At 37.0% G+C, this 23,956-nt stretch overlaps 1 protein-coding gene across 1 annotated transcript in view; it reads right to left on the reverse strand.

The window, feature by feature from the left end:
- gabbr1a (gamma-aminobutyric acid (GABA) B receptor, 1a) overlaps nt 1-23,956 on the reverse strand; it is a 213,993-nt gene that overhangs the window by 82,775 nt on the left and 107,262 nt on the right. Inside the window, exons 9-12 of the mRNA XM_030157135.1 lie at nt 5,505-5,675; nt 989-1,090; nt 635-700; nt 236-427 (exon numbers count right to left, since the gene is read on the reverse strand). Of these exons, the coding sequence (XP_030012995.1) occupies nt 236-427; nt 635-700; nt 989-1,090; nt 5,505-5,675 (531 nt within the window). The remainder of the gene's footprint in view (nt 1-235; nt 428-634; nt 701-988; nt 1,091-5,504; nt 5,676-23,956) is intronic.

Below are 23,956 nucleotides of genomic sequence, written 5' to 3' on the forward strand. Positions count from 1 at the left end.
CCGTACACGAACGACCTTGTTTGGATTCGAAATGGAGGTTTTTTTTGCCAAAAGGTGACAATTTTGGTTCCCTGATCAAAGCATACTTAAACAGATCCCCCTGACCAGCTTTGAACTCAGTCAGGGGTCTCTTTATCCTCACCGTGTATGACCACCTGTTACTCATGCTTAATATCTGTTTGATATAAAAGCAATTTTTATATAATGCTGTGAGTGCAGTGTTTGTGCACTCTACCAGGTTGGAGACTCCGCGGACGGTCTCGGGATTCAACATGACGATTTCAGTGGTCACATGTCCCTCCACGGCCTCCGTCATGTTCTCCACAGTGCAGTTGATGGCAGGGTCTTTGATCTTGAACCAGTTGTCTGCGTACCAGCCAATCAGGAACCACACGTACTTCTTCCCATAGAGCTTCTCCTTAAACACCTGCAGCGGCAGCAGCAGGGAGGGAGGGAGTGTATGATAAATAAGCATGAAGACTAGTATTCCCTGAGATGAGTTGAGAGGGTTGTATCATCGGCAAACAATGAGATTCATTCAGACATTCAAACAGCTCATTACGAAGCTCAATTTCTGCTAACAGCCAGTCAGTTTCAGTCTGTTGGGATCAATCAAGCAGGAGAAGATACTAACCTCACAAAACACCTTCCTGGCTTCAGTCTCATAAAAAAGCCCCACAATGATTCTTGCATCCTGGCGCTGCATAAAAAAATAAAGACAAAAAAAAAAAACTTGCTTAGTTACATCAGCAGCAGCTTCACAACAGCACAGCGTGATGTGGCAGCGCAGCGTGCCGAAGTTCCTGCTGCTTAGCAGGACAGCACACACGCTGCTGTTCAGGAGTTGCTAATTAGCATGGCGCATTAATTTCCTCTATCAAATCGCCTCTATGCTAATGGTATGGCATGCAGCTGTAAGCAGAGGGAGGAAGGGGGGGGTGGAAGGCAGAGGAGGCCAGCAGCTGAGGTGAATTTTTAATCAAAGCACCTTGAGGTTCTTGACAGCGACAGCCGGGTCGGTGAGGAAACTCTGGCGAACGCTGATCTCGATGCCGGCCTCTTTCACCCTCTGCTCCAGATCGTCCAGAGTCTGAGAGATGAAAGGAAGAGGACAGACAGGCAGAGGGGAGAGGGTTAGAGAAGCAGATGAACACAGAGAGAGAGAGGCTGCTGAGAAAGACAAAAGGAAATGTCCACAGAGATTCATAAGAAAAAAACTGTGTATGAGACTCCAAGAGAGGGACAGGCGGTGGAGGGGGGTATGATAAACCACAGAGGCAGTATGGGAGGAAATAGATTTTTAGACAAAGGATGTGAATGAGAAGAAGAAGAATGTAAAGAAGGAGAGGAAGAATGTTAGAGCGGTATCATTAACCTCCATTACAGGAACCAACCTAGTGCCACGATATCGACCGCCGTGCCTGAGAGGGATGTGTTGCCTGATCAATAGTTCTCACAACCAATATTCGGACAAATTACTGCAAAAATCCTCCATAAATCCCAGGGATTGATGAGGTTGCTTACAGGAATATAGAGAGGCAGAAACACAGCACCAAAAACGACAGCCTGACCACAATGACAACACATATGGAAGAGAGATAAAGGATTTTCTCCTCCATCGAAAGGCTTAAAGGATGAGTCTAAGTGTTTCAGTGGAGCACCTTAAGCCGAATTAACGTAAAAAGACATTTATGCGACATGTGAGAATGAATGTATAACACATGTAACGCAGAGCACATCTATTCACATAAGCCTCAACCATATTTGGTTCTGCTTCTTGCCCATGTGCACCATGTATGGATGTACAGAGGTTTTATGTACATATTATTTATTTTAGTTTTTCAGGAGTAATTCCTGTAGGTGTTCACAATTGCAATATATGATGAGTGAGGATATAATGAGTTTGAAGAGTAGAAACATGTAGCAAAGTTATAAAATAAATGTAATAATTTAGTATAGAATATGAGGAAGAAACTTATACTTCTAATCAAAATGTTGTTGAGTACAATGGGCTTAGATCTGAATTGTACGGTTGCCGACAAGGGCCAAACACATTGCAAGGGCCCAATGCATCTCATTTAGAGAAAACAGCTGAAAGCTCAGAAACGATGCAAATTCACAAACTCAAACAAAAGTCTAAACAAGGTACAAAAAAAGGAATGTGGTGCAAATGAAAAAATGCGCCACAAGACACAATAACACATGAGTAATCATCAAATGCTCTGCAAATAGAGAAACAATGCAAAGCACAAAACGTTTCAAACCAAGAAAATATCTGCAAACGAAAAACGCTGCCTAACCAGTCACTACAACAGAAGTGCTCCAAACCTGTAGGGGGCGCTGTCAGCAGAACAGCTCAATGCAGAGACACACAGGATGGAGAGAGAGAGATGGAGAGAGAGAGTTTGTGAATTTGCATCGTTTCTGTACTTGCAGCTGTTTTCTCTTGAGATACATTGGGCCGTTGCAATGTGTTTGGCCCTTGTCGGCCACCGTAGAACTCTTTATAGTAAAAAGCTTATATGTAGAATACCGATTACATTAATTTGACAGATTTTTTAATATGTCTGCAAAGCTGTTAGACAGTTGTCTCTATGTTCAGAATGGCTTCATTCATGAGAACTGTTTTTGACAACTTCTGCAATGTCGCATTTTCCCATCAAATCATTGTGTGTCATTCTACACAACCTGTGTTTGCCATGTCTGACTGTGATCTGTCACCCATACTATGGCAAGGGAAATATTGTTGGATAAAACATTGCTGGAAATCCATATTTTAATTCAACTTAACCATATAGCACCAAACATATATTTGATACATGACTTTTGAAGCCCTCTACATGATCAGTGTGATTTTTTTTTTTTTTTAAACCTGACGTATACAATCAGATACATGCAATACACGGATAATCCACCAGGGGGGAGGAATTCATTCACCAGAGGCCTTTCCAGTGACACTACAAGATTGTTATTAATGAGGAAGGAGGCAGAACTTTGGCAATTTTGAAAAGGAATTACCAATTTGTTAGACATGTTTGTGTTATATTATGTTTTTGTTTGTTCAACAATAATAATATTTGAGCACCTGATGTATCAAATATGATACAAAATTGAAACTCATACATGGAAATTGATATTTGGGAGAAAAAAAAAAAAAGGTTTTGGTTGTTCAGAAGGACCAATAAAGGCTCCAGGAATTTTCTGTCAATGATTTAATGGTTCAGGCTTTACAGGATGAACCTGAGAATTTAGCAGTTTCAGTATTGAGTGTTGTTATGAGGTCATCACCAGTGGGTTTAGAGCTTCTGTCTGGTAGCACTTATCTTCCATAGATATCTTATGTAGTTCAGCATTCCAGCGTTCAACCTCAGCCTCAAACAAGAAGAGGTTGGAATTATGATATCAACACTGTCAACAACAAAATCAACTTCTTTTACGTTCTGGATTCTTTACTGTGTGAATAGGGCATTTGTACATGTTGCTGTGATGCAGCCTCCGACTACAGCGCATCTCCTATTCAGTCACATGACCTGCTCTGTGTTACTAGGAACTCGGTAAGTATTTCCACAGATGGTCATTGCACTTAAAAATAACTTTCCAATGTGAAGCTGCTGTCTAGGTGATCTTATGAGCACTGACGTCTGTTCATGTTGATGGCTGGTGGTGCACACTGACTGACTGAACAGCAAATTATCAAATAGGTTCTGTCTTGATAAATCATTCAAATAAATTTTGGGTTTACATTCTTGTCAGTCTTCTTCAGACAACTTTCTGTGAGCCAACAACAGTAGTATTACACAAAAATCACTCGCAGTAGCTAGTAATGAATTAATGCAGTGATGCAGACTTAACTTTGTATCCATGGCAACAATAAGTCAGATTGTGGGCGCCGCAACCAAAAACTGCTGCCTATGGACACAGGCTGTTAAATTGATGTTTTGGGGATTTTTCAGCATTAATGCCCACCAACAATAAACTACCTAAACGACTTTGATGAAGTAGGTAAAATAGCTGCATTACTTATTTAATCTATAACAGGGTATTCAATCATCTATAATGATCACATTTCAAAAGGAACACCTGCAACAACTGGATATTCATATTTTGGCTTAGGTTAGGTTAGCCACAGTGGCTGGTTAGGTGGCATAAAGACATCTCAACAGAACTAAAACTGGAATCTAAAGTGATCTGATGATTACACAGAGTTCGTCTGTCTGTGATGAAAGCTGCCTGAACAAAACAGTTCTTCAAATGGACCTGACCAAAATCTTAGTACAACAATATATTTTGTTTTACCTATACTGCATCATATTTGCAAGCATCTGTTGTCAATATAACATACTTTCGTTTAATCTAAAAAAAAAAAAAAAGTTAATTACTAAAATAAACTTTTGACTACAAGTATAAGTGCTGCCAATTTTGTAAGGATATATTATGATAATAGTGAGAAACAATATGAAAATAAGTATTAAAATAAAATAATGAAATAAACTTTTCTTCATATACTGTCAAAGCTCCCAAACAACACTCAATGGTAAACAGCACCTGAACCCGCTGAAAACCCAGAGATAAAACCAGAAACAACAAGTGGTGCCAGGCACAACAAACCCCGCCCTTCGCATATATTGTCGCTTATTTTGGCATCGATCCAGCTGATGTCATCATATCAATTGCCTCTATATATGTGCCAAGTTTGAAGTAAATTAAAACAAAATTGATGTTTTTATAGACATTTGAAATTTTCCCTATTATAAATACATTTATTTTTTATTTTAGTTTACCTTTATTTAACCAGGAAAACCTCACTGAGATTAAAAATCTCTTTTTCAAGAGTGTCCTGGCCAAGACGGGCAGGACACAAATGTGAGAAGACAAAGATTTAAAAAATTTGAACTTTGACCTACTTTTCCTAAAATGTAATCATATCTATTCTTGGTCACTGGCAATCTATAAAAAACAAATCTGGTATGAATTCAACCTATAGTTTTGCTGCTACAGACATTTGGAATTTTGCCCAACATAAGTAAATGGGGAAAAAATTTTAAAATTCGTAACAAATTTAAACTTTGACCTGCTATTCCCAAAATGTAATCAGATCTATGTTGGGTCACTGGCAATCTATAAACCAATTTGGTATGGCTAATGATGTTAATTTTGTCTTCTGTTTATGTAATAATACTGTTTTCTTTTTTTCTTTTGTTCAGACAAGGTATAGTTTTTAGGTGTTACCTGCTTGACAGTTTTGACTGTGACTCCGGTCATCCGACGTGCTCCGACGTGGATTACGCTTCTGAGGTAGACTGGAGTCAAAACTGTCAAGCAGGTAACACCTAAAAACTATACCTTGCCTGAACAAAAGAAAAAAAAAAGAAAACAGTACAATTTGGTATGAATTCAACCAATAGTTTTGCTGCTAGAGTATTAACAAACAAACAACCAAAAACAATACCCCTTGCCTCCCCTTTGGCAGGGTAACAAATGGAAGAAGATTAAAGGGTACTGACTGAGGTGAACACTTCAGTGGTCTGCTGGATGGTGGCAATGCGGGTCCACTTCCACTTCTGAAAAAGCTGCACCCTGGTGGGGTTGTGGAGGGTGGCGGATGGATGCGTGCGGAAGAAAGTGGGGAAGCGCTGGCGGTTGGACAGAGCTGGGGAGCTGGAGCCGTAAGAGAGCTGCAAAAAGACCAGATAAACATGAATAAGGCAAGAATTCTAGAAAAAAATATATACTTCTAAATGTCCTTCCAGGTATCAGTAGTAAACAGACTTCAATCAAAATCTATTTAAATCAGGACTCTCTTGTTGTTTTCCCTGCGCTCTTTGATGGCGACTGGTTCAATCAGAAAACAACACAGACACACATACACATAGAAGAAAAGCCAGCAAAAAGACAGAAAAACAGACAGGCAATCCCTGTCCACATGTCTGGTTTCCTCCCTCTGTTATTTCACATTAAAAACAGAGCAAGCAGGGTTTTCCCATGAATACACTGCCATTAAATTGGATTCTGCTATTACAAGTTATTATTGTTGCAAACAGTAGCTCCTCAGATCATGTCTTTCTTTCATTTCGGATCCATATAATTTTAATTCCGTGCCACAATTCCCATAAAAATAACCCCCTTGTAGTGGAGCGGAGGCTGCCTAAGATGTGGGTCCAAAGCAGCAGGGGAGGGATGCTGAAAAATGCCAACAGACTGTTCCTCTAACAATTAGTTTCACACTGACAACTGGAGATAAAATCCCCGACAGGTTTCCTTTAAAATGAGCAATGTGACGTTTAGGGAACCATTACTGATACCTTGTCTCCAGGTGTCATCTCGGCCCCATTACCTGCTCAGCCCTGGGATGCTCACCGCTGCGAGTGAATGTGGGGATGGGGGCGGGGGGGGGGGCCTTCATGATGGATGTCAAATGTCATGTACAATGTAAACTCCCTGCAATAACAAATCCCTGTGGGGAGACGAAGGCAACGGTGCAATAGAGAGGACGCTGCACAGGAAGTGACAGCTGATCTGGGTGCAGCATGGAGGAGCTCACATCTTATCAGTAGGTGACATGTGCTCAACAAAAGAGTACATGGAAAGAAGCACCTGCACATGCTGATGTGGGGGGTTACAGGGTCAATTTGTCCCAAATTACAAAGACACACAATCTTTATTTCCATTGATGGAGCCGACAGTTAGACCTGGATGAATGTCTCACACAATGGAGGCACATGGGAATCTGTGTGTGGGGCTCACACCATTATAAATCACATTTATGAAAGTAGTGACAGCATCTATTCCCAGGAACACAGTCTTTTGCTCTGTATAGTTTTACCTGGAACCAAAGGTGGGCAGTATTTAAATTTAATGTGTTTAAACTGTATCTCTAAATTAGGGCTGTCAAAATGAACGCATTAACAGGGATTAATCCATCATCATGATTAATCTGCTAAAAAAAAAAAAATTCAATCAACCCATGCAGTGCAGGATGACTCTGAATGTTTCTGGCAATGTATTTCAGGCAGTTTGTCCGAGAAGAGTCACCATCGCACATGTGCAAATGGGCAGTTGATAGTTGGTAGTGACAGGCAGCAGAACCAGCCCATAAAGATGGAAGATGCTAAACAGCACGTTGACCTGGATGAAAATATGAGGACAAAAAAAAAAAAAAAAAAGAAGACAGAACAGTTCTTTCATGCTGTTTTGTTAAAACTGTAATAAATGTGTTACGTGCATATATATATATATATATATATATATATACCCTTCTTTCTTGATTTCTGTTTGCTCATGCAAAATGAAACGTGATTAATACATATTAAAAATGAATGATATTTAATCATGATTAATCAAAATTAATCCACAGCAACCCTATGATTAATCTGCTTAAAAATTTGAATTATTTGACTAATTTAAACACTTCAGTATTGTGTCATTTGTATTTTGCCTTGTGAAGAAAAAAAAAAAAAAAAAAAAACAGAAAGTGGATTTAAATGTAACTTTACCACCAGTGTTTATCCAACTCCACCTATTGCATGATGCTTAAAATGGCAAAAAAAAAAAAAAAAAAAAAGGTAGAGGTGGAGAAGATGAAAGTCTGAATGTACAGGTGTGGTTGTGAGTATGAGCCGGGTAGAAGGAGGTCAGTGTCATTCATATATGCAAAACAAGTCAAGTTCATACAGACAGACAGAAAGACCGATAGATTCCGATGCGAGTCCAGTGTTTCTGAACAGAGAGATGTAACAGCTTCAGATCAACCTAGTTTTTTCAGACTCCGACTGACGGACAGATGGACTGAACACCTCTGATTAGACGGATTAACGCTGATTTTTTTTTCCTCTGTTCCAGCATCAAAGTGTATAACGATTTTCAAACATCCCATTTTCACTTTTAAAATGCAGATTATGTGTATCATCACCAGCACTGATGAGTTTCATCACAAATCCCTACTCACACGGGACTAGTCGTACCTGTGGACCTTTGGTAATTTGCAGTAATTGCAGAGCTCATCTGTGATCTTAATCCTGTGGAAATCCAGCCGGGTCTGTAATTTGTAAAGTTAAAAATCCAGTGCAAATTTCCTCCCATATTTCAGCGAACACAGAGGTCCTGTGATAATGATATTTATGTGAATCAGCCTCTGTGTGATATGTTGGGATCTGCACAATTTTTGTTTCCACTGTGCATTTATTCAGCCTATTTTCTGGTTGAAGACTATGGCGGCTGTGCCACTGATGATAAATGAAAGTATTACAAGTGTTTTGAGTGCAAATTCTGCAGGCTCATGTGGTAATACAGCATGGGTATTCATTTAAAGGCCAAACTTGAAAAGGAAACTCAAAAAGAGAAACGACATCTCAAAAGATGAGATGGTTGACATGCGTGACAGCTACAGTAAGGAACATTTTTCTATCTTTCAACAGTTATCTGTAAGTGGTGAGCCCGCTCTTGACATCAGAAGGTTGAAATAACGTCAACACATTTGAGAAAAAATCAGACTTTACTTATTCCGCATGAATGCACCATATGAAACAGACGTACTGTATGCGCTTCATTTCCAAATCACTGGTAGTCGACAGGTTACACTAGTCTCATGCCATGAAGGCTTTAGTCTTATAATTGAGTTTACAGCTCAAAAAACACTTTTTTTTACCATTACTTGTTAATTCCCATCATCCTCCTATATCTAAACATTCTCCACTGTTTTACTTTTTAGAATAAAGAGAACTATGAATGAAAAAGTCCTTTTAAAATAGTGTCCTATGAGTCACCACCTCTGGAGAAACAACAGATTTGCTTCTTTGAAACATGGCTTCATTCTTAATTTCCAGTTTTCTAACATAACATTTTATTTTCTGGGAGATGCATTCATTCTTTCTTTTCAGTGTTTGTGTTCAGGGCTGTAAATTGTCACTTTCAGTTTGTTTTAGCATATTTTTATCATTTCAAAATATATAAGTGCTCATATCAGAGTCAATTTCTAATACAAGCATTTTTTATATTATATTTTTATGCATTTGCAGTTTGTGCCACCATACTTTGTCTGCTGGTTCTAATGTGACGCCAGTCATAATTGAATTTTAGTTAATGATTAATTGTCATACAAATAATTGATATTAAAATGTGACTTTTTCTGTTCATTTTATGCCACTATAAAAGACACCACATCAGTATATTTGTATAAATCCATTGCACATAAAGAAGCAAAGGAGCAATTCATTACCGTTCAGTACTGGAACAGTTAAACAAAAATTGCATTTGTGTTTAGACTTTCAAAACAAAAACTGCACAGGGAACATTTGACATAAATCCAGTCAAAACTGTGGAAAATGATGAGGTAATTGTGATGAAATTTGACATTTCTGTTAGTTTCAACCACCTGTTTTTATACAGCTGAATGGGGACAATACAATAAAAGAGCAAAATAATTGCACTTAGCTTATATAACTATGATACGCTGATAATGTCAGAGCTATAACTGGCCTACAGTAGAGGCAAATGCATATTTGAATTACAAATCCCATTTATAAAATATCCAGTACTGATAGCATCTATTCCCCCAAAACAATATCTTTCTTATGTGCAGTTTTCCCCTGGAACTATTTCCTGCAGCCAACAATTTTGGCCTGTTTGACAGAAAATCATCTGTAGATTGTTTGCAGTTATGTTATTCAGATGGCGAGCGGGAGTGAAAAGCAGAGCTGAAGAGATGGAGGAAATGTGCCAGTTTATGAAAATATTACAAGTGAAAGGTACAAATACTTGAATATGTTATGAATAGGAATGAATTTGCAACTATACTCAAAGATTTGTCAACTATCAAAACAGTATAGAGGCCACTAACTCCAGACATCCTTCTACTGACTGAAGAAAACAAAAGAAGGACGGAGATGGGAAACTTTAGAGGTTCTTGCATGACTGCGGTAACAAAGCGGTCCACAATGACTGAAGTTTGTTTTCACCAGTGAGTGACTTTTCTTTTAAAGCTATACTGTATGATGTGGCATTTTTACACTTTTCTCTTGTCATCTTTAAATGCTCCTAATAAGCGTGTGTCAAACTAAAATGTAAAAGAAATCCACCAGGTATTGAAACTCAAAAATGTTTAATTCTCAAATATTTCTGATAAAAGTCTGACCAATCATTTGATTCGGTCCGAATGAAATAATTGGCCGAGCCTTGCTGATCCTCCTGTCAATCATCCATTACCGCCGTCCCACATCTGATATGGGTACCTCTGAACCTGACGTTCCACTGGCGCTGCTTCTCCTGTCACTGACCGCCGTCTCCTTTCTAGGGATGTGAATGGATAGGACTCAAATGCACATGTTGAAGGGAATTATGAACGGATTTATGAACAGAAACAACAACCAAGGGGAACAACCAGAAAAACCCCGATTGCAGCAGCCAGTCTGGTGAATCAAGAATGGAGATGAAGTCCAAGAGTCCGGTGTCAGCTTTTATGACCGTGGGACTCATACACGTACATGGTGTCACACAATGTAGGATGATGTAGGATGATAAATGTATGGACTACGAAACCTCAAATGTCCATGGAAAATTTGCAGAGGTTTTGTCCTACTTGATATCAATTTCTGTCATGAACCGCAAGTTTTGAATGTTTGCATAAAGCTTAAAAAAATCGATGTCCATTTCAAGTCCACATGTTACCAAGCAGTAATTTGACATTTTTCACCTAAAATTTTTGTCAGACATAATGTTAACCCTTTCATGCATGAATTATGAGAACCACAATCAAGTTTTTTTTTTTTCCTGAGTGTTTTTATTCCTCTTTAGGTGTGAAAAAAAATGAATTTTTATGAAGTTATTTTTCATGGAGTTACAAAAATATCCACTCAGCTGGACATCATGCATTTAACTTTAGAAGCAAAGAAGCATTAATTTATTGATATACTGTGTGAGAACTATGAAATAAAAAACATTTTCAATGCCACTAATCTGATGTTTTCTCACATTTTAACATACTCTAACACTAGTTATTACTCACTTCATGGAGATGATATGCAAAAAAAACAAAAAACTTAAAAAAAAAACAAAAAACTATTAATTACAATCTAATCACAATTACCAATTTTTTTTTACACTCAAACATGTTAGTGCAGATCACGTTCATCTAGAACAGCAAAGTTACAGTGATGGTATGAATGTCAGTGTGTAGAATGATGCATAAGCGTCCACTGTATTGGCTGATATGGAACTAAAACAACAAAATCCCTAAAATACAAGAGAACAGCTGTAGAATAACTGTCCACTGTAGTGACCACTATGTATGAAAGGGTTAAAGTGCTTATAAATACCTACTCATATATGTATAATACATGCATCTAAGTTACTCTGCTTACATGACAGAGACTGTTGAACACCAAATGTGTCCATGTGTTACCGCTTGATCAGACCCATATGCATCTTATTCCTCACATTCAGGCTGCAGCAAATTTAAGAAAAAGTAGTGATTTAGGACTAGTAATGAGTTCAAATGCTGAAATAAGAATGTGATTTTAACAGGTGATGTGATATCTGGTACAGAAGCAGCATACAGGACGATCTAGTCCAATAGGAGCAAAAAAACTAAGGATCGCAAGTTTCGTTTTATAGCAGCGTTCGACAGGGCAGCGCCTCAGGTAAGTTAACGACTCTCAAAGGTCAGATAAAAAAACCACTTAAGATGCAAATCATCACGAAACAAGATGATGAGGAACAGTTTCACAGATGGGAACATATTTCTGAGGATTTAAAATCAATAAATACATCTTTAATGCATAAAGCAGTGTCAGGAACAGCTCTACTCAGACTGAAAACAGCCAACTAACAATTAACTTAATTAAGATCTGCAGTGAGGGCAAGGGTGCATGTGTGGTCTGTAATAAGTATGAGGTAATAAGTGAGAAGGTCTGTTCAGAGGGTCAGAACTTATAAATATGGTCATCACGTACACATCAGGGGGCTATAGACAGGGCATATTGCTATCTCTCAGTTGGTTTTCACCATCCACGTGGCAGGGTCGTCTGCTTATTAACTACTGGAGAGATGCATTCAGGTGTTCCTTGTAAACCCCTGCTCCTTATCACCATTTTAGTTAGAGGGGGTTCCTGATAGTGAATCTAATCGCTGACTTTCAGATGGCAGCGTTTTAAGTCATAATCCATATTCACATGAGATTGGTGTAACCTGGTGATTCAGAAATTAACGCCCTATGTCTTTACTTCATATAGCATCCCCCATCACCAAGACTAAGTTCCGTACCCTGGGTGACAGAGCTTTTCCCATCGCCGCCCCAACCCTCTGGATCTCCCTACCCCTTCACATCCGGAACTCTAACACACTCACCTCATTCAAAAGCCAACTCAAATTTCATCTCTTCATTTCATCATTCGAAAACTTTTTTTTTTTTAAATTACATTTATTTAATTCATGGTTGTGCATTTCATCAGTAAACATTCAATAATCATCAAGTAAACAAACATGTACACACCTGTGCTCGAAAAGGAGCAGGATGAAGAAAATCTTATATTTCCTGCCCCTTTCTAAATAATAATAACCTTAATGGTTAGCCATACACAACTAGCTAGAGAATCATACCGTATAAAGTCAGACAAACCAACTAAATACATCCAAAGATAGTACAAAATGAATACAAAACCAAGTGCAAAACTACATGCCCAGAAAGAACAACACATAAGTAAATATAAACCTGATGAAATGATGCAAAAACATTTTACCAGTCCAAAAGAAGTAAATAAGAAAACTGACTACCTGTTCCACCTCATCCACCCTCATCTACCTTTCCTCATGTGTTTTCTTTTCCGTATCTGTCTTTCTTTTTGCTTGAGTATTTGTCCTTTATTTGCCCTTTAGTATTAACTCTGTATCTGTTTTACCTGTTTGCTGTGTGTTCATCCTTTGGCTGTTTATTGTAAAGTGTCTTTGAGTACTTAGAAAAGCACTATATAAAACTGATGTATTATTATTGTTAATATTATTAGCATGTTCGAATTAGATCAACAAAGTCTGTTTTTCTCGCAAATTTACTGACACCAAATTTGATGTCGAGTCTCGCTATTAGACGACTTGTGAACCTGATGAAAGACAGAAAATGTGCCATACTGCTGCTGCCCTCCATGTAATTCATCTCATTACACTGCAAAAAAGGAATATCTGACTTAGACAAACCGACTTGAATTTGGAATATTTATCTTGAAAGATCATTTTTTTGATTTATTTACTTATTGACACTTAATCTTGTTTAGATTATTTGAATTGTGAGAAGAATTTTTGAGCGACCCCACTTAGATACTACAACTAATTTTAAGCAATATTTATGACAAAACGAGCTACATTGTTGCGGGACGAGCGGGGCGGACACAGTAACTGTTTACCCTCAAGAAATTTTTACTTGTTTTATGCAGTTTTGTCAATACATATCCATCGAGTCATTACATCATAAGACCATAAGAAAAATCTTACTATGAAGACTTGAAACAAGTATATTCTGCTTAAAATAAGAATTTTAGCATTCTGTAATCCTTAGATAATATTTTCTTATTTTAAGAAAATGTAATAAGTGCAATTTTCTTACTGCACTGGCAGATAATTTTACTTGAAATAAGACATTTTAACCCAATAATGACTTCAATTTTATTACTTTTGCACAAAGCTTTTTTGCAGCGTATATTTTGAGATTTTACTCTTCTGAAGAAGTCATGTCTGCTCTTCCAGTGAATATGCTTACATACTACACAATGACATGAGCCTTTTGAATTTCCAACCTTAACACTTTAAAAAAGCTCAGGAAATAGGTTGAATAAATGCAAATAGAACTCAAATTAACAATATGAATCACAGAGACATTGATAATGTTATCACATGACTTCTGTGTTTGCAAAAATAGGAGGTGGTGAACATAACTATTTACAGACAGAGCAGATTTACACTGGACTCAGATCACAAACAACTTCTACAATTATTACAGATTACCAGAGGTTTACAGGTTGTACTAGTCCCAAACAGAGCTAAAGAATTGTACTTCCAGAGCAAGATAGATCAAGATATTTATATTGAACTTGCTTTTGTGTAACTGTTAATTGATAAACTGTGAAGTTTTGTTCCTCCAAACCACAGATAAAGCCAATTTCTACCCTTTTTTGGTAAATTTATTACATTTTTCCCTCCTTCCTCCTTATCAGCACTTCTTGGTAATCAGCTCAAGTTCCTTATGGTTTCTCAGTTTGATGGATTTGAGTGACTGTAAAAAATGCAGAGCAGAGGCAATCTGAGAGATCGTGACGCATCATAACAATGCAGTGAAATATGCAAAACAAGCCATTACAGTAAAGTAAGGCAGTAAAGCAAGACAATAATGAGTCCAAGATATCAAACCCCAGCGTTAGTCTAAAAATAAACGACAAGATGTCTGTGACACTTACATAGTTCTGTTCGGTAAATGGCCCATAATATAGCAGTCAGAATGACAAAGCAGCAACAAAAGACGATGGTTTTTCCCTCTCGGCTACTCATAACTCAAATTTCAACAATATGATGTGACTAAGTTATTTGCACTACAAGTTATCACTGTTCCAAAAACCTTTCTGCACAAACAGTTCTCAGAAAACTCAAGCAATTAACTCAACAATGATTGGCTGTTTGTACTTTACAGTGTCAGCTGGAGACTGTTTGTAAAAGGGGATGGAGCTGTTTAATGTTTTAGAAGTCATTTTCACGCACATTTTCCATACATTCTCTGAAACTCCCACCAATTTATTTTTATTCTGGTGCATTTGGGGGTGGGGGTTGGGGGTATGGATATGGATATATGGAGAGTATAACAATTTCTGCAACTGAGACCATTGTTTCTTAGTTCTTAAGTCTTCCTCACTACATGAAAGAGGAACAACCTCAAAGAAGATCAAATTATGGCACCTTCCATTGTATTATGTGCCTTTTTGCTTTTTATGCATTTTATTACCAATATGCTTCCTCATGTGCACATGTTCAGCCATTCAGTTCCTGACATTATTTTAACACTAAAAGAGTGCCCTGCATTGAGTTACAGTGTAACTCATTTAAAGACCAAGTCAAACAAGGTTTCACCCTTATTCCAGCTTGATATCCTGCCTTTCTATTGATATATCAGCTCAAGTTGTGTCAACTTAGCTCAGCTTTTTGGTGTTTCTTGTGCATAGTGTCGTCTGTGTAGCATCACCTTTGCCAAGATTCCAAGCGAGTCTAAGCGATATTGAGCATGATGCAAAATCTTGCAGAGCGAATACTGGTTGATCCAGAATTGTTGCTGAATTAATACATATTTTCTAGATGGCTCTATCTTGATGACAACCACATATTTTAAGTCTAAATTTCTGTATTCTGCCTGAAAGAAATTGCACTATTATGTTTTATTTGGGAAATATAAATAAAATTTTAATGGCCTGTCAACACCGACATGGATATTTTTCTAAACAGTTTTTTTCCCTTTGTTGTTGTTTTTTTTTTTTATATGCCCACATGACCTCATCCATAATGCCAGTCCGGTCCATCTCCCTAAGGTATCCATGCTGACCTTGATCTCCTGCAGGTCATGCACTGATTTATACACAGGGATTTGATGTATCAGGTGCCGCTTCATTACACAAAGCAATTTTAAACATGCAATAATGGGGTGTGATGCCATTGTTTTCCAATCTCTCTGTTTTCCCCTAACATGTGGAAACACAGTTTTAAAAGACCCTCTCTTTGGAAAGTGAAAAATCTACATTTGAACAGAGTTTGTGTTGACAACAAGCCGAAACATTGTAAAACATCCACATTAGTATAGATGGTGCATAAGTTTCATCCTCCATTGTTGCTTACTCATAGCTGAAGATAATGTCCTGTACTTTTTACTGTGTTGCTATGACAAACAGCCACTCTAAGGGAGTTCTGTAGCTACAGTAGAAATGTAGTACACTGCTTCTAAACCGAAGCTCAGTTGAATTAACATGAAGTGAGCTGAGCTGATATTGTAGATATGCAAGGTTAATTTCTTAGTAGAAAATATCACCAAAGTCTGATTTACAAGTGAATCCCATAACAAAACCAAAATCCATTTCGAGCCGGCAATAAAATAATAATGGAAATAAAAGTGAGTAAAAAGCTCCCATGGCAGAAACAGACTAATTGTAGGAGCACACTAAGTTGCACATCGATACTCTCCAAAAACCACAAACAATATTTCTCAATTTTCGGTTTGTCAGCTCTCTCTTAGCCTTGTAGTATGAGATCAGTGCCTGTCTATGGCTTATAGTGCCTTTACAGAAGGAGATGGGGGATCAAATTAACACAGAGCCAAGAGAAGCCGAACAAGAGCCCCTCCTTGATCAGCGTCCAGAAATGGAGGCTGCTTTTGCCTTCGTTGGTGCTCTGATGAGGCTGTTTGACATGCGAGGAGGCTCCTGCAGGCAGAACGCATACAGAAATAATTGAGTGTGGCGGTTAGGAGGTTGTGCCAGTGGTGGCGTGTAGTAAAAGGAGACAGATCCCTTTGTGTGTGGGGAGAATCGACTGCTGGAGTTGAGGGAGTGAGGCGGAAACGGAGAGTGGGAGATGGCAAAAAAAAAATGCAAAGAAGGAAGGAAAGGAAAAGGAAGGAAAGGAGGGAGGAAATAGAGCAGACCAGCTTCAGGCAGCGAGAACAGAGAGCAAAAGAGGAAAAAGGCAAAGAGTCAAAAAGTGGAAAAGAGTTTTTAATGAAGAGGAAAGAAAGGGCGACAAAGACAGAAAGACCAGAAACGAAAAAGAAAAGAGGGGTAGACGCCAACCACTAGAACTGATTGTTCTCGATGACTAATCTCTGGATAAAACTTCAATTATAAGACAAAGCTAATAAGCAGAGAGATGTGAGTGACAGAGAAGCTCATCAAGAGAAGAGAGAGAATTAGATAAGCAAAATAAATTGAGTGCTTACAACACAAAATTCTTCAGAAAAACAACAACAGCAGAAAACAGCTTTGTGTCTTTTAATGATTTAAAGATGTGTCTCACCGTGGTTGTTATAAATCTATTCCAGTGCCCCTTGTGAGGTCAAACAGTATGTTTTGTCCTGCAGCTGTCAGTGCAGCATCGTGTCATCACCAATTAAAGATGCAGTTTGCTGTGAAAAAGTCAATATGGCATTGATTTTGAAAACTTTGTACAGCTATCAAAAGTACAGAAGATCACATGTGGAGCAACATTAAGTCTTCAGCAGCTTCTGCAGAACAATCCAGCACTTTAAGCCACATTTGATTAAATGAAAATGTCTGATGAATTAGTACACAGCACAAAACTAAATAGAAAAGGTCCACTTTCAGCTCCTGTCCTTCCACATACTAAACTAAAACCATCAGCGCTAATGTTCCTGCTGGAGAAATTAATTGGGTTTAGAGTAGGGATGAGAATCACGACTGTCAGTTTATCAGTTCCTTTTATTATTGCTGATGCCTGTTTGCCTGATGCCTGTTTTTTTTTTTTTGTTTTTTTTTTTTGACAGTCACATCAAACTCATCATCTATACAACTGGAAACTGTCACCAAAGAGAAGACACGGTGGAGAGGAAGGGTCCAATGCGTGACTTCACTTCACAGAGAATGAAAGAAAGATAAAGGCAGAGCTTTTCATAATATCTATAAGCCAATCATTTCTTTTTTAGGTTATTTTTTGCCATTTCTGCCATATTTCAAACGTTTATTGTGAAGGTAGACATGAAGGTGATGGTATACGTCAGACCAGGTGACCCACTGGATGTTGATCATTTTAATAAGATGCAGAAACATGGGCTTCAGTCTATAGAACACCATGTATTTAACATTTTAACCAAACAACATATCTGTAGTTGCTTTTCCACTGACCCTCAAATTGCGCAAATATAACTTGTGCATAAAAACGTACCTAATGGAAAAACGACAATTCCGTCAAAACTAATTTTTTGATGAAAAGTTTTTGCGCTGGCAAGAGGTGGTTTTCAGGTGTAGTGCAATTGGTATATCATGCAAAACTTTTTCTGCAACTAGAGTCAGGTGAATAAAAAAAAAAAAAGGATGTTGATGGACGTTACAACAAGCGAAGAAGAAGAGTTTTAAAAGAAACATGATGTGGTATGTGTGGACACACCAGGAAACCGAATCATTCTTTAATTTAGTACGGGATAGAGGGGTAATATATAATAATAATGAATATATCTGTAAATCACCACAATATTTACATGTTTATGGAATGACTTCTCGTGTCATTGTGCAGTAATAAATGAACAAATCATCGCATTTGTGATTTAATGGAAAAACAGACATTACACACTTCTATTTTTTCGACATTTAGTAAATATCGGTAAAGTTTTGCACAGATGTTCAATGGAAAAGCCACTTGTTACTAGCAGCAAGTACTTGGCAATGCAGAAATTAGCAGAACAGACAATAAAGATGACTGACAAAATAGCAATAAAGCCGCCACTTCACTTTATGACTGACAAACCTTTGCAAGTTTGGTGAAAAAATACTGGTTTTCTTGTTGAGCTCCCAAAACTCAGAACATGTTCGCGTTCATTCTAGCCCCCCCTTGTGGGTAACAGGTGGCTAAATGGCAAAAGGCAGCGCTTAAACAAAACACGATTGGTGAAAAAAACATACCCTTACATTACATGCTGAGAGGATAATAATTCCTGCTAATTTTTAATTACCTGTTATTTACACAGACCCATAAATAAAAGTTGAATTTAACCACTAGTTATATGTCGTCTTACCGCTTAAAAGCTACACTCATCCAATTTGAGCGGCTGATAGTACACCTGCACAATTAATCACAAACACAAAGACAGGCTGTCCATTTATATGACAACAGATAGTAATTTAAAGGTCCAGTCTGTGTATGTTGATTCACTAATGGCACGGTGCCTCACATTGATCTGGATTCAGTGACACATGCAACATGACAGTCTGTATAGTTTAAGTGCAAAAAATATAAAAATACACACTCAGGCCACTGTACATCTTAACCAACAAAACAGACTGAAATCTATTGCTCATAATAATTGCAATGTGACTTTTTTTCTCCAAATTGTGCAGCCTGAGCTGACAGCATGACTGTCTGTATAATTAATGAGAAACACTGAGCAAATAGAAAAAAGGACCAATCAATAAAACATCAACGTACCATGTTATACTCAGTTGACGTGTGCATTTAATCATTTGAGATATGCTCTGAAAGTGGCTGCTAGCATGCCACTCTTTTTCTAGTTGGTGTTACAGTTGTTTTTTTGTTGCTGCTGCTGTTTCACCACCTTTATCTGTCGCAGTAAATTGTGTCGTGATGTTACTATCACAGCGAGCTACAAATGACCAACTCCATCTGATATTTCCCAGCGTAGATTACATTTGCTGCAGCTGTGTGGGGCTTGTTTATATGTCACTCATAGCACAATCCATTATCAAAGGATATTATTATCTGTTTATGAGCCACAGAGGGAGAACTTAGCGCATTTGCAATGCATTTTCATCTTTGTTTTGCATTTAAAACATTCAAGTAAAATTAGTAGTGCTATCAAATGATGACAATTTTTAATCGGATTAATCATAACATTGCTGTGGATTAATTTTGATTAATCACAATTAAGTAAAATTCCTTTTCAGTCTACATTAATTGCATTTCATTTTGCATGAGTAAACAGCCTCAAGAAAGAAGGTAATATATATGCAGTTAACATATTTATTAAATGCCTTCAACAGTTTCAATAAAAGAACTTGAAACAACTGTTCCATCTTTGGGTTTTTTTGTCCTCATATTTCCATCCAGAGGGCCAATGTGCTGTTTAGTGTCTTCCATCTTTATGGGCTGGTTCTGCTGCCTGTCATTACCAGATTAACTGCCCATTTGCACATACGTGACGGTAACTCTACTTCGACAAACTGAAGAAAAAAAAGGAATTTCCAGGGACATTCAGAGTCATTCTGTGCAGCAGATGGGTTAATTGCACTAAAATTTGTAATCAGATCAGTCATGATGGATTAATCCGCATTAATGCATTAATTTTGACAGCCCTAAAACTAGCAACGTTTTTGTTTTTTAGGTACATTTTACTTTTTTACTTCTGCTGATTATATGTCTAATGTACATATCCTATCCTATGTTAGAATGTAAAACTAAGCTGCTGAATTTTGACCAGAAAGAGAGTCGATATGACTCAATTCTAAAACCTCTGTGCTGTCTAAAATCATTTTATTGGTTTATAGGCTAATGCTTTGAGCCTAAGAATCCTCTAGATCTGCATTTCCCAAATTGAGTGGGGACCATGAGGAAACATAATGTCACCCACTGGTTTTCAATCATTTTAAAGTCAATAGTTTGTTTTTTGTCACTGGAAATGACCATATTTAGTCAAAAGGGGCAGTGTGACTGGAGCACAAGGAGTCAGAGCCATCTATGAGGGGTCATGGGTGAGCTAATGCAAAACACTAGCTTACTGACTTGGAAAAATGGTAAACATCATCAAACATTGGGTAACAAAGTCATATTACACTAATTACAAATGCAACCTAATAACCACAAGCAAAATGGAGCTTTGTGTTGGGAGAAAATAAGTGTACTTTTCAATAAAGAGAGGCTCAAAGTTTTGACTTGGCAGGTGAGCAAGATTTCAATCACAACCAATGCCTATTGTCAACCTGAGATGTTATTAATGGAGCAATCATTTATAAGGTAAAAAAAAAAATAATGAGATTGGACTGAATGATATAAAACAATTACATACAGTACATAAATAAGATATAAACTAAAATACATACAGTTATATGAGTTTGCAATAATGAATATAAAATGGAGAGATATTTGAAATGTAAAAGATGTAAGAAGACAAAAATGGCTCCAAAGATTGTGATTGTGCATTTAGTTGAAGATTGTTTTGATATTGGAAGTAAAATGTAAATATTATGAAGACATAATGCTATTCAATGATCTCCAATCCAACCGTACAGAAGTATCCTTTAGTACTTCCTGAAGCCCTAAGGGCAAAAGACATCACAGTATTATCTTTCTCATCTGCCTTTAAATTGATATTTTCGTATTTTTTATTGGTTTCAATGAATGTTTTACAGTCATATCTTTTGTTGTTGCTGTTTTTTGCTTTTCTTTTATTGTATAAAGCACTTTCTGTTACACTTGTCTGTAGGAAAAGTGCTAAACAAGTAAAACCTTATTGATTAATTGACTGAACATGAGTCACATATGTGCCTGTTTCCTACTGTTTCTACATAATGTTCAGACTCAAAGATAATAAAATAATTGTATTGAGGCTTAAAACCTATTTTTAGAACACTGACAACTTATAAGGAATCAATAAGCAAATCAATAATAGCACTGGTAGCATACAGTAAAATATAGTTTATAGGAAATCGAAGTAGTTCTTTTATTGTCCACATTCTCAAATGTAATGATTTGTTCTGTTTTTAAGTTGTCTTTCATAGTAAATGAAATGCCTTTGGGGATCCGGTGCAGCTTGGGAAATTAAAATACAATGTGCCTTTTTATTCGTCTTTTTGACACTTTCATGTGGTTATTTCCTCAGGTCTATTGATTACGTGAATAGTCATTAGTAGTAATCCTATGTGGCATGTCTAAATTAATTTGTTTATTATTTTAGAGATTGGATCAAAGTCAACACTCTCAATGGGCAACAGCAAATAAAAAAACAAAGAGATGATCACAACATAAACAAAGCCATTCTTTATGTATAGATAGACATTATTTTTTTAAGAAATAACTAACTAAAGAAAGATGCACCGTATGAGCTGAAAGAAACATCAAACCTAATGACTAAGGCAGCTCTTAGAAATATTTAGAGGAAATGAGAAACAGCGTGGGTTCTGTCTTTGGGTTAAGGAGGCATGAGAAACAGGAGAATGTGGCTCAGGATTTTGCCAAAATTATGCCTAGGTACTATTTTATGCCATTAAAACAGGTTAAAATGGGCCTAACCCATGACAGTAAAGGATGAAATGTAGTAAAAACGTGGGCACATCTCCATCTACATGATTAAATATCTGAAAGAGTGGATGGGACCCTCTGGTGATGTTTAATCCATTACTATTTCTGACCAATGGACTGAGGCAAATATAACCCATTTATTCAAATCTTTTATTGAAGTGTTGCAACTGTCGTAAACCCACATCGCTATCGGCATATGATCTACTTTTCAGAGGGATCATACAGATTGCGTCATTAAAACTACACTGTAAAACGTTCCTGCTCGGCTATAAATCATTTTAAAAGGCACATTTATCAGTGTAATTATGGTATTTTTATGGAAAGACTGGCACTAATCTATGGGTTTGTGGCATTAATATCACAAGGCTATTTTAGTCTTTTTATAGCAATACTTTAGTGTCTGTCTGCACTAAAGTTTTCCATTTTAGTCACCATTACCTTGCAGAGTTTGTTGTTTTGCTGCTGATGAGGAAAAAACTACTATAAGTCTGTTAGCTTCTGAACTCCAACATGTAGTTCGTCTGGTTTACACAGACTGACAAGAGTCATGTTAAAGTGTAAAAACATTTTCGATTCACTATAAAGTCTGGAAAATAAGGCCACAGTCTGTATAATTAAACACTGTAGTTTTATATACAAGACAAGGTGGACTCACACTTACTTTATCTAGACATTTTCCAAAGATTTTATCCCAAAATCATGAAAAATGCAGGGTGTCTAGTCAAATATGGTTGAGCAAAAAGCCATTACACGCAGTCTTAAGAAACAAGAGAAAACAAAAGGAAAACATAGCTTGGCTGTAACTCGCCTACATTTTATAAGAGGTGAGAAAACTGTGAATCAGATCATAGCTCGTGATTCTACCTAAAAAGATCCTCACATGATCTTTTGGCCAAATCGCCCAGTGCTAGTCATTGGTGTGAATAGTTTTAGGTGGGTATTTTGCCCTTTTGTTTTATTCATTCAATACACCCCTGATGTGTACAGGCTTTTTTAAAATTTTTTTAATTCTACTACACAGCTGGAAGAGTCCACACAGACCACACATGACTACTTCCTCCCTGGAAACAAACAATGATTGCAAGCATAAACAATACAACAAAGAACATACATTAGGTTTATTTCAATGGTGTTCAGAGAGTTTTTCCCCTTTTTTCCCTCTGGCTGCCTTTATTTTATTGTTTAAGTAATTAATTGTGTTCCCACTGTGTCAGTTTTGCACAGTATATCTGTTATATGACGAAGAGATCTGACAGGATTTAGATCAGACAGGTTAAAAACAAACCAACAGTTCACCTCGATTAACTCAACATATCATCGCCCAAGGGTGATTTTTATTACAGATCAATGTGACTATGCTTTTCTTGATTAGCTGATCAATATAGTCAACAAAATATCATTAACCCTTTAAACCCATTTGTATCATATTTGCTACACCAGGTTCTGATACCTGTATCTAATCAACAAAATCAATCCTTTCCTTAAAAACCTGTTGTAAATGGCCCGATACCTGTTTTCTGCCCCCTGGTGGATTATTATATAGAGGGTTTTTTTTTTTTCCCTTTTCAATCTACACATTTTGTTGTAAAGTCTTTGGTAATTTTCAAAAAGTTACGTTACAAAGAAAACTTATATTGCTATTCAGTTGAAAATTGAAAAATATTGAAAAAATATTGAAATTATGGTGCCATTCAAGAGAAATAAAAAGGTTGGGAAAAGATTTATATATAAAAAAAAAAAACAAACAACCGGAAATGTTCTATATTTTCAAATGTTACTAATAAAGTTTCTTTTTGTATCTAAAGTTAATGTTGTGAGCGAAAAGTTGCCAAAAACGCTCAATCTATCAAATATGATACAAAAAAATATATCATAAACAAAATGATATGGCAACAGTTTTCATTTGGATTATGTTAAAAGGGCTAATAAACATTTTAATTCCAAAAAAAAATTAATTTTGTGG

Source organism: Sphaeramia orbicularis, chromosome 16 (assembly GCF_902148855.1).
Source record: "Sphaeramia orbicularis chromosome 16, fSphaOr1.1, whole genome shotgun sequence".
NCBI classification, from domain to species: Eukaryota; Metazoa; Chordata; class Actinopteri; order Kurtiformes; family Apogonidae; genus Sphaeramia; species Sphaeramia orbicularis.